This window comes from Perna viridis, chromosome 11, assembly GCF_037379345.1.
Source record: "Perna viridis isolate PV_CMFRI_1.1 ecotype Kerala chromosome 11, ASM3737934v1, whole genome shotgun sequence".
NCBI lineage: Eukaryota > Metazoa > Mollusca > Bivalvia > Mytilida > Mytilidae > Perna > Perna viridis.
This window is the reverse complement of record NC_142455.1, coordinates 27,801,518-27,813,618: the sequence shown is the minus strand read 5'-3', so window position 1 is coordinate 27,813,618 and position 12,101 is coordinate 27,801,518. Positions and strand designations below refer to the sequence as shown.

The 12,101-nt window shown below is 33.0% G+C and overlaps 1 protein-coding gene across 2 annotated transcripts; it reads left to right on the top strand.

The window, feature by feature from the left end:
- The first annotated feature begins 867 nt into the window (after positions 1-867).
- On the top strand, positions 868-10,386 carry LOC148603582 (putative aquaporin-12A). 2 transcript variants are annotated; one of them, XM_088553172.1, is made up of 3 exons: positions 868-2,732; positions 5,833-6,465; positions 9,279-10,386. In XM_088553172.1, the coding sequence occupies exons 2-3, from the start codon at positions 5,838-5,840 to the stop codon at positions 9,530-9,532; spliced, it is 882 nt and encodes a 293-aa protein (XP_088409298.1). In that variant the 5' UTR covers positions 868-2,732; positions 5,833-5,837; the 3' UTR covers positions 9,533-10,386. The 2 variants fall into 2 exon arrangements, with proteins under 2 accessions (XP_088409298.1, XP_088409297.1); XM_088553171.1 differs by lacking the exon at positions 868-2,732 and adding an exon at positions 2,765-5,260.
- Positions 10,387-12,101: the final 1,715 nt, after the last annotated feature.

The following is a 12,101-nucleotide window of genomic DNA, read 5'->3' as shown; positions in this document are numbered from 1 at the left end:
CCGTCGAAAAACATTACCGCTGTTACTAAAAAATTAGCATACGGATCCGTTAGGTTTAACCAAATTCTGATATTGGTAAGTGTTCAGCATGATGAGATCAATTTGCTGTCGTATTTTCGTTAAATCTGTTAAGCCATGTTTGAGTTATTGCCCCTTTTCAACGTTTTATTTTTTCTGTTTTAAATGTTAATTCTTTTAAAGATCTCCTCTGACATTACATGACCAATTGGAACTAAATTTTGTATGAATGTTCATAACGGTATTTTGAGTAGAACTAATGTGTTTTTTTATCTGTCTAAAACATGGGCGCTGTTACTTAAATAAAACATAGGGATCAGACAGAAGCTTTTCGATATAACGTATATCTCAAAAACCGTAAGGTTCCACCAAAATCTGACAAAGTACAAGTTTTCAGGACGATGAGATAAATCTTTGATCAAATTTTCGTTTAAATCTGTAATAAATTAAGCTATGTCGGAGTTATTGCTCTTTATCGACGTTTTATCCCATTTTTTGATGTTATTTCTTTCCAAAATCTTCTTTTCTGAAACTACCGGACCAACAAGAACCAAACTTATTATGAATACATACTCCGAGATGTATTCTTCATTGCTCCATAAAAATAGCATGGCCATTGTTACTAAAAATAGAACAAAGGGGTCAGTCACACGTTTTCTCATATTTCTCCAAAACCATTAGCTTTGGCCAAATTCTTTCAATTACATTTTTTTACAGTTTGCAAGTTTTCAGCCTACGTCTTAAAAACTATAACAGAAAGAAACTTTCAATAGTTGAAATGATCCTTTTGATAAGGCCGCCCCGTGCAGGTCCGGGTGTTAAAAGAATAGGCCTGCAGCAGCGCTAAGCTTGTCGTATAAGGCGACTAAATTGTGCTCAGAAACATAGCCGGGGGCTAGGCGCTCTGCCCACAGAGCAACTGAGATGTGCCCCAGGTGGTGGAATGGGGTACCCCTGGCGTGTTGCATGCTGGGGTTGTCAGGCTATAATACGGAAAACCTGACCGCAAACCATAGTGGTGCACCGTATTGGGAAAGATGCCACGTTCCTCGCACGTTAACGAACCCTGCTGTGGTATTCGATAGGAGTAGGAACCTTTGCGCTCCGCCACAGGAGGCTGAATTGCCCGACCTTACCCATCCCCCCTTTTTCCAGTGGCAATCAAAATTTGTCGACCCTATTATCCTTGTGACCTATCCTTTTTTTTCCATTTCATGTTCATTTTATCATCCATTTCATGTTCATTGTCTGAATATAGCTGAAATATTGCTGCTCGGACGTTAAACCCCAACAAACAAACAATTTGATAAGGCCTACCAAAGTCTTTGAGAATCAAAGTTGTCAGACGAATCCTTGTTAGAGTTATTGGCCTTGAAAGGCGAAATTGATAATTTAGCACTTTTAAACCAATATCTTCAAACTATAATAAGATAAAAAGAAACTTTTGTTGATGAAATGATCCTTATGATAAGTCCTACCAAAGTAAGAGTCTAAGTTGTCGGACAGCTCCTTGTTATCATTTCACAACCTAAGTGTTGTATACCATAACTACTTTGTGTTATCTGTAACTGACAAAAATGCTAAGTGTGTATGTGCATACATGTATTTAAAATGTGCACTTTTTATTGTGGACAAATAATAATAGATATGTAATATGGTTGTTACCTGCTCACACTAGTCATTCATTTAGCATTATGAGCTATCATTGGTACTTTGTGTAACATGTAATCCATGCTACTGCTTTTTATTTGAATTAGTGTTTATACATGCACGGAAGACGACTATTTAAAGGTTTCATAATGAGTGAAAGTTGAATCAAGTTGAAAGTTCAACATCATATAGTTTGTATTGTTTATATTTTGCAATATTTTAATTTCATAAGTTGTGAACATTTATTTTTATGATACCGTTGGAATATTTGGCCGCTTGACATTCGGAATCTGCCAGTGATAACACGGTAGAACAACGTGAAACCGTCTACCAATCAGATTCCATCGACGGTGCGTCACAATCACACAATAACCAATCACAACGGCGAATTTTCCTATCACTAGTTCATATCACATCGTCCCATAATATCACAAAATATCTAGTCAAAGAAGTAGATAAAACGACCAAATCATAGAGAAATGGACTTTACAAATGACTAGACATGCTATCGGCTTTTGTTCCACGCCGCGAATAGACCACTGACGGAGGGACACGTAATATTAACCGTCCTTTCGTCTGTCTGTAAGATCGTGTAAGCGCAACTCCTGTAAATCGCATATCAGATTTCTTCCTTATTTAGTATTAGAATTTTTTATGAAGTGTAGATGTGCATACTATAACGCCACTTGATACGACAATTTTTTATTGGAGTTATTGGACTTGGACCATTTTTCACAATTCCCATTTGTATAGCCACATAGATAAAATAAATAATAAATAAACAATGAAAAATATCATTCTTCATTTTTTCGGTCTATGACGAAAATTAAAAGCGCCCTGATTACTTTGTGTGACAATAAACATGTTAACGGAAAGAGCCCTCTCCCTCAAAGTGGCCTGATAACCAAGATATTAACTATGAATGGCCTTATGTATATTATGTAAGCAGTGTAAGGTTGAACTTGACTTTGCTGTGGTACATGTATCCGAAATCTTAAATCACTGATAACATATCGGGTGTACATATAGGATATTTAATTGAACATCTCTCTCAGTATACATCGGTAAGTACGAAGTACAATGCAAATTTAAATTATTTCACTAGAACACTATTTAGAACACCCTTCAATATTTTTTTTCTTTTGATTATGACGCCTTTAAGCTTGTGATGTCTATCTTTTGAAAACCCTTTACAACAAAGTGAAATGGTATAATGTTATGTAAATGTCAGGTGCAATCGGACTATTATGAGTTATATTAGTTTTATATTTGTTATGTTGTTGGTTGTCGTTCAACCAAACAAAAGAAATGAAATTTCTGATTTTTCTTCAGGAACAAAATACATTGTGTCACTACTGCATGCCAGGAACTTCTATATATCTAAACCTTACACGAAAACATAGTCCAAATTTAATTTATTTTATATCATTCAATGCAACTTTTATAACAAATAAATATGTTTCTGTCAATTACTCAGTTCAATAATATTCCATTATTTCGGCAAAATATATTTAGAATCTAGTCTTCAATTCAGCTGAAAATTTGAGTGACTCCTTTTTGGCCTTGAAAGATTTTTATAAATAAAATTGATTTAAGGAATTTAGGTGGTGCAGTAATTCATAAAAAAAATATTAAATGTGTTACGTATGGTCCTTTTTACACACTTATCAGCCAAAATCTTCATCATAATAGTAATATTTTATGATAAATAAATTGGAAATGAAGAAGAGTGATTTTAAACAAGTAAAATTGGCGGGAAAAGCCAAATTTACAAAAAGTGTTTGGTTTTTGAAAGTATTGTGTTCATAAGGGAAATGGTTTTCTTAAGGAGGTAGTCCGAGGGTAAGGGACATAACTCACGAAATCAGTGATATTTTTGCATCATACACAATTTCACCTAAGCCTCTCAAGCTTTCATTTGAAGCAGAATAAAATGAATCCAAGTTAATTAGATGTTAACATAAGATTGATGTAAATGCTGAATACAAACGTTCCAGTGATTTTTCAGAGTTGTTTCCTTTACCCTAGCTCTACCTCCTTAAGCTGAATATATAATTGGTTTTATTGGAGTATAATGACAGTGTAGGATAAATACTTATTAAAACAGTTTTTGAAGTTATGTGCAAACAGGTTTAAAAAATTAGGAAAAGCTGAAATGGAATTTTATGTAAATTTGTAAATTTATGTGTTTGAAGTTAGATACTGTTAAACCATTGATTATAGTCAATACTTTAGGAATGGGTAGTAAAGATTGACATTCCGTTTCTACATATTAGGAAAAAATAGTTCTAAATTATACGGGAAACACCATGTATGTTTACAGTTTTATTTCACGTCTTGTAATCTTTGAACGTTTGTTCATGCAAAACTTTTTCACTAGAAGCAAAAACCTCCAGTACTTTAATCTTGAAATATAGTTTTCATAGTCTTTTTTCGAAACTTAGTATGCATATGGGAAACAAGTCATTATAAGTTATTTCCTGCAAAATTGTATGATTTTATCTTCATTATTGTTATAACTAGAACAACAAAGTAATTGCCGTAGATGTTGACCAGTAAAGAGGAACATTACCAAATTGTTATAGATATAGACCTGTTAAGAGGAACATTACCAAATTGTTATAGATATGGACCTGTTAAGAGGAACATTACCAAATTGTTATAGATATAGACCTGTTAAGAGGAACATTACCAAATTGTTATAGATATAGACCTGTTAAGAGGAACATTACCAAATTGTTATAGATGTTGACCAGTAAAGAGGAACATTACCAAATTGTTATAGATATAGACCTGTTAAGAGGAACATTACCAAATTGTTATAGATATAGACCTGTTAAGAGGAACATTACCAAATTGTTATAGATATAGACCTGTTAAGAGGAACATTACCAAATTGTTATAGATGTTGACCAGTAAAGAGGAACATTACCAAATTGTTATAGATATAGACCTGTTAAGAGGAACATTACCAAATTGTTATAGATATAGACCTGTTAAGAGGAACATTACCAAATTGTTATAGATATAGACCTGTTAAGAGGAACATTACCAAATTGTCTTAGATACGGACCTGTTAATAGGAACATTACCGAATTTGATCAAAATTCATTCACCTGCAAGCTTTAAAGAGTAATCAATGGTACCAAGATTCAAACGGAAATAAAAAGAATATATCCAAGGGATAAAGAAAGGAAAAAAAGACAAACACAACAAAGAACAAGAAATATTTAAAATAAAACGTACAAAGAAACAAAAGTTAAAATTAGGCAACCCAGACTTCTCTTCAAATGCTTTTTGCAATGAATCGTCGACCATTCATTTTTTCCAAGGTTATGTTGCTACAAGACTGAAGTCATCAGTACAGAATTTTTTTAGGATCGTTATGGTGTATTCATCTGCACCATGAAAACTGATTTATTCAACGGGTTATATTTCTCCTTTCCTCGTTTGTCTATCCGGGACTTGACTTTTTATGAGCAACTCGGCGAAAGTTTCTAGAAAAACAGAGGACGCTTACCCTACCGGTGCACCTGGTCCATGCTCCCAGTTTTTAGTGGAGTCCGAGTTGCTCATTTGCTTTTGTTGCTTTGTATGTATGATTTTATTTACTTTATGTTCTTTGTTGTGTATTTCTGTTTTCCATGTCTGGTCTTTGTTCCTGGATTACATTCTTTTGATTACCGCTATAACCTTGGTTCTCTTGATGACTCTTTTATTAAAACAAAAACACCTTGACAAAAATAGACAAACAAAAACATGTATATGATCACGCTATGTACCGAACGGTTAAAATCTTTCTGAATTGTTAGCGTCATTGTGTGGCAAGTCTATTGCCCTCAGTTCTTTTTAATATGGTAATGTATCATACTTCTTCCACGTTTAATTATAGTGTACTAAGAGGCTCATCGTTAAATTAACATATGCTATAACTTTTGTAGCATACCGAAATATTACAAAAAGTTAATTTTAATTTGTATGATCATTTTGTCAACTATAAAGATTGTAACCATGCAGTTGATTAAAAGATTTTTGAATAGTTATATATTATTTTTCTTCAAATTGTAAAATTGTGTATTTAAAGACATGAGCTACCCTATTTGCATAAATGTTAAATTGAACAAACTATTCTATGATATTAAACTGCTTTAAATATAATTTTAGCTAACATGGATTGGCGAGAAATTTTTGGACTACTGACTGGGATCCAGGTCGGCTATCTCCCACTAGCTATAGCATCATTGACGTTATTCTGTCTGGTGTTTGCATTGTGTTTTTCAATGCATAGACTATCACAACTTCTTCCTCAAAAGATCAGGGTTATAGCCCAGGATTACTTCAAAACTTTAGCTTTCTGTACATATCCGTTTGGATTAATGATTGTACGGCGTTACTATGGTGATTTAGGGTATGTACTGTGTAATGTTCCACTTAATACTGCCACAACGCTTATTTTAGCTGAAGGCCAAGCTTCACCAATCGCAAACTGGTTACTTTTCGTGAAGAAAAAACAATCTTTTATACTCACTGCTGTTAGATCATTCGTACAGATTACTGCTGGATTATCAGCTTTCAGACTTGGAAAACTATTAATGCGGTTAGATTTACACCCGACTTTTGCAGAAAGCTTGTTTACGGAGTGTGTTTCTGCATTAAATGTGCCTGTTTTCGTTGGATTTTTCATTGAACTGTTTGGAACAACTTGGGATCTTTGGTTTCATTCGCTTAAATTACAACATAATGTCGTAATCGACAAATTGTTGAAATTCTGTAACTCGTCTGTGGCAGTTTGTCTTGGTTTGTATAATTGGAAATATAATTTTAAAAAATTAAAAAAAGGCTGTATTTCTAGTTAGCCCCACAATTCTTCTAAAATATAAAATTAACGACAACCTGTTTTCCTGCATACATCATGCCTTGAATTTTGTCAGTTTAAAAGTGGACACAAAATGTCCCAATTTGATCCACCATGGCTGAAAGTCAAATTACCCCTATTTATATTCGACAACTGATAAATTTTCTTCTACTTCATACATTTACAGTGTACGTTAGAAATCGAAATTTTATATCAAATGTGGTGATTTCTTGCTGAATTTCCAATATTTGGAACCTTATACAAATTTCTCCTTCATACACAGTATATATACACTTTATAATTAACTTGTTACTGTAATATCTTTGGTTTTTATGCTGCATTTCTTAATGCAGCGAAAATACTGTAAATTAAGGGTATATTAGATGTTACTTGTTATCATTACTTTATAAGTTTATTGGTCGCCATCACAGTTTGAATGACCATATCCTCAGTTAGGTTTCATGTCTTATTCGATTGTTAACCAAAGGAACGTAAAGTTTACCAAATGTTTCTCACTTGCAATGTAACGGGTACTACTGCGGAGTATGGAAATCCTTCCGGAGCACTTTGTTTTCTCTCGTTTTAGCTCACCTGGTGTTCAGGAAGATGAGATCTATCTCCGGTGAAATTTTCGTTTTAATCTGTTAAGCCATGATGGAGTTGTTGCCCTTTTTTGACGTTGTTATGCTCTTTTCCCTTTCCTCGTTTGTCTACCCCGGACTTGACTTTTTATGAGCAACTCGGCGAAAGTTTCTAGAAAAACAGAGGACGCTTACACTACCGGTGCACCTGGTCCATGCTCCCAGTTTTTACTTGAGTCCGAGTTGCTCATTTACTTTTGTTACTTTGCATGTATGATTTTATTTACTTTATGTTCTTTGTTGTGTATTTCTGTTTTCCATGTCTGGTCTTTGTCCCTGGATTACATTCTTTTGATTACCGCTATAACCTTGGTTCCCTTGATTACTCTTTCAATATTGTTGTCTTTCAAAAATCTTCTTCTCTGAAATTACTTGACCAATTGGAACAAAATTTGGTATGAATGTTCATAAGAGTATTCTGCATAGAACTTATCCGAAAAATTTTGATGAAGCAAAAACATTGCAAAAAATATAACATAGGGGTCAGACAGAAGTTTTTCGTACATATTTCTGGTCAAATTTTCGTTTCAATATGTCAAGCAGTGTTTTAGTTTTGTCCTTTGTCGACATTTTCCCCCTTTTCTATTTCTTTCAAAATTATTCTCATCTAAAATTACCGGACAAAATAGAAATAAACGTAGTTTGAATATTCCCTAGGGAAGTCTGAATAGAGCTGTTTTGGGGATATTTTATTCGGCGAAAAACATAGCCGGTGTTACTAAAAATAGAACGAAGGAGTCAGAAGTTTTTTCCTTAATATCTCCAAAACCATCTGGTTTAGCCAAATTCTTTAAACTGCCGAAGTGATCCTTATTGTAAGGCCTACATAAGTTTGCATTGAATCAAAGTTGTCGGACAAATCCTTGTAAAAGTTAGTGCCCTTGAAAGATAAATTTTATTTTTACATTTTTCAGCCATTATCTTGAAAGTAATGAAAGATAGAAAGAAACTTTGAATTGCTGATATGATCTTCATGATAAGGTTTTCATAAGTCTTCATTGGATCAAAGTTGTCGGACGAAAAGCGAAAAGTGATGTTTTAGCAGTTTTCAGCCAATATCTTGAAAGCAATAATAGAAAGAAAGACTCCTCTTTTATTGCTACTTTATTAATGCCTACCAAAGTCTTCTTGAGTCAATATTGATGGACAACTTCTTATTAGAGCTTTTGGTCTTGAAAGGCAAAAAGGCACAAAAAAAATAATCAGATTAGCAATTAAGCCTCTTTGATTTTTCGTTTTTGTGTTTTTTGTGTTTTTTGTTTTTTGTTTTTTTGTTTTTTTGTTTTTGTTTTTTGTTTTTTTTATTTGGGCGTTCATAAGGCATTGTGTTCGTTTACAAGTTGTATGTTGATCTTTACTGTTTCCTTTTTTCATGTGTCTGCCATGTACATGAATTTAGATGTCTACTTTTTCATCTGTTTTTTTTTTAATTCGATGGCCATGGTGGTCTTGTTTTTGTTTTCTGTTGCCATATTTAGTTTATCCATAAACTATAAGTAGATTAGAACTAGCTGCAATATGTTTAGTTATTATTTTACCGTTGGCCTGAGAAACGAGGAAGTATATATTGATCATGGTGACTACGTTCGTTGACTGGTCATCTGTCCGTCCCTTGTTCTAATCCGCAATTTCTCTGAAACCGCTGAAAAGAATTTGATGAAACTTTCACAGTCTTTATTACATGGCGCGATTGTGCACCCCCCATTTTGTTTTCCCATCTGAATGGTTTAATAAATTATAGGGTATTCTTTATGGTTTCTGGGGAGAGAATCTGGGGGTATCACCAAGTGAGCTTTGCTCATAGTTTTTCTAGTTTTTAACTGTCAACAGAAATGCTTTTCCGATGTTCTGATTGGTTTAGCTGCTGTAGAGTTAATTATTTAAATATAGTAATATAGCATATTGCACCCTTAATCAAAACAGTGTTAACTGGGACGTTGTGCGCTCTGCATATCTTGATTCCAATTAAAACATGGACAGTTGTGTTAGTGGATATGGCCTGGCCTCAGCTTTAAATTGACCTGACATTAAGATTAAAATACCGATAGCAAATTTTGTAATTGATATCTCTTAATAAATGAATAATAGCCGATAATTATTATACTTTATTCCAGTTGGACATACTACAGGATTATTCAGAGAGCCTGCCAAAGCAATAGGATTGACATTCGGTTGCAAGGGAATAAGTTCCATTCAACATATACTTATTTATTCCCTAGCCCCAATATTAGGCAGTTATTTGGCTTACCGAATCAAGCCAACTATAGGACCTGTGGTAGAGAGTGACAATTCCACAACAAGGACTTCGTCAGATGAAAAACAGGGAATAAAGAGAAGGAAGAAAAATAAAAGAATAAAACGAAATTAATTAAGTCGTATTAGAATTTATATATTATAAGTACTTAGATATACATATAATATACATATAATATAAAAATGAACCTTGCTAATACGGTGTTCATTGATTTATACATCGACTTGAACTTGATCCATTGCATCTTTTGTTAAAACATCCTTGTGTTAAGTAACGGAATGAAATTCTTTTTTAAACAGGTGGTTTATCACCTTTTTATTTATGCTGTAAATATTTTCAAGCAATCATTACATAGTATCCCGTCCTTTGATGAGTAAAAAAAATGACCCTAGACTTCTTCATAATGTGGACTATTGTTAATTTTAAATTGTTACTTTCCTATTTATCTATGGTTAAAACCCCACTGTTGTTGTTTTGATGAAGTTCTTATGCCTCAGCTTTTATCGGCCAAAGTATTTATCATAGTTATACTTTTCTTACCATCAAAACGATTGTTTTGTAAGATGCACTGTATGTGATCAAAAGTTTAATATGGTCTTTTTAAATTTATTTTGAAAATGTTTGGATATGACGTTTTTTTCATTAACATTTTACTTGTCTTAGTCTATAATTTGATACTATGTGGACAAATGTTTCTGGAACAGTGTTTTTGATTACTTCTCGTATGGTAATGTTGCTGTCAAATTTGGATAAAATATTTGCATATCAATTAAATGTCCAATCAATCGCTTAAATGAGAATCTATTTACTCTGATAGTTTATGCAAAACACAGGTAGAATATCAGATGTTTGTTTTTTTGTTTGTTTGTTTTATTTGTGTTTTTTTTCTTTCGTTTTAATTGGACCTCGAGTATAAAAGGACACAATAATTGCTAACTCAAGCAACATGTATTTAATCAATGATTCTGCTGGTACCAAAACTTCATCAAAGTAGACATAATCATCATGAACCAAAAACTGCATCAAACACTCATAATATAAATATATATCAAAACACATATATGTATATATGACCAAAAATAACAATTTGACCTGTTCAGTGTAACGTCGTCGTGCTGAATGACAAGACTTGCGCAAAACCCGGGAAACTTAATTCAATGAAGCTTGACCAAAAACCCTAAGAGCTCCCTCTAGACTACATATGATGAAACACCCAGGAGAAAATAATTTCATTCTAATGCATTGCCCGTTTAAACGAATGAAATTATATAGATACATTAAACTCCCTGCCACTACTAAAAGTGTGATGAAGCTTTTGTATTGTCTGTGTTAGTAATATACAGATAATTGTACGGAACAATACTAGACAATGTCATGCATAGTACATGTTAATTAAGAAACGCTAAAATAGCACTCCATATAAGAATCGTGCAAAATGTGATTCATAGTTTAAAGCCTACATATTTTTATTTTTGATATTTTGTTTGAAATTTCATAGTAAACAGAAATATGTGGCTTTTCATGTAACCATTGTTCGTCGGAAATTAAAAGTATAAAATTCAAAATTAAGAAAGAAAACTTTGTAAATGAGACAAATACCATAGAAACTGTTGGATTTGCAATATGGATTATCTCCTATGAGCAGACAGATTTCAAAGAATGATAACAAATTTCATCATATAGACCTACAAAGCAACTTCAAATGTGTAGCCTTGTTTGAGGTATATCACATTTTACAGAATTTGCATGATTCTTACAAAGACTACTACTTAACGTATGGTTCTAATTTTGATTGAATAAGTAAGAACATGATGAACAGATTTACCTTAAAATGTCATAAAAAGACAATTCTACATTATGTTAATGAGAAAACAATTTTTACATACTTATTGAAATAACCTGATTTTTTTTATTTGCAACTGTCTGTAAATGGTTCCTAATTAAAAATTTATTCCAATATTAATGATTTTGTACTTAAAGGTATTTTATGAACTTTTATCGATTTTAGCTTTAAAGTCTAAACTTTAATTTAGTAGTGTATAACAGTAACATAAATGTGAAGAATTTATCTGACAGAAATTCAAGACAGATAAGGAGTCATGGCCATTGCCACTATACATCACCTAAGGTGCATGATGTCTCCATAGATGGTTTTCTTCCTTTCATACACAAACCTCTTGGACTTCTTCACATTCGAACTAAACTGTATTTTATACCTCTCACTACCATACTCCCTTAACACATCTGGTATGGAAAGTATCCCTACCAATTCAACCAAAAGTACCCAATCACACATTTAGTCTGTAGACCATCTATTCCAGTACAAAAATTCTGACTATTTCAAAATTATCAAACAATGTTCCATCACTTTGAATGATATATTTGACTACAACGATGACGAGCCACATTGTTCCATATAAAAATGTGGTATTAAAAATTGCAAAACGTACAACATTCCTATAACCGGCTCTTACTTCTCCAGTTCCCTTACAAACAAAACCTTCCATACAAGAAGTCACGATGACTTAAGTTGCAAATCAACAACCTTAACACATGGATTAGAATACAACTTATGTGGTTTAGTATATGTCGGAGAAACGCAAGAACGATTAAACAAAAGAATGTGCGGTCATCGTTCGGGAATTAACACCACCAAATTCCCGACAGTTTATCAACACTTTAA

Bases quoted from the DNA above. Each gene is read 5' to 3' on its own strand.
- LOC148603582 (XM_088553171.1), top strand. From the start codon at position 5,209: ATGCTCCCAGTTTTTAGTGGAGTCCGAGTTGCTCATTTGCTTTTGTTG. The intron at 5,261-5,832 runs GTATGTATGATT...ATATAATTTTAG, and splicing joins TCATTTGCTTTTGTTGCTTT to CTAACATGGATTGGCGAGAA. The intron at 6,466-9,278 runs GTTTGTATAATT...ACTTTATTCCAG, and splicing joins GTCTGTGGCAGTTTGTCTTG to TTGGACATACTACAGGATTA.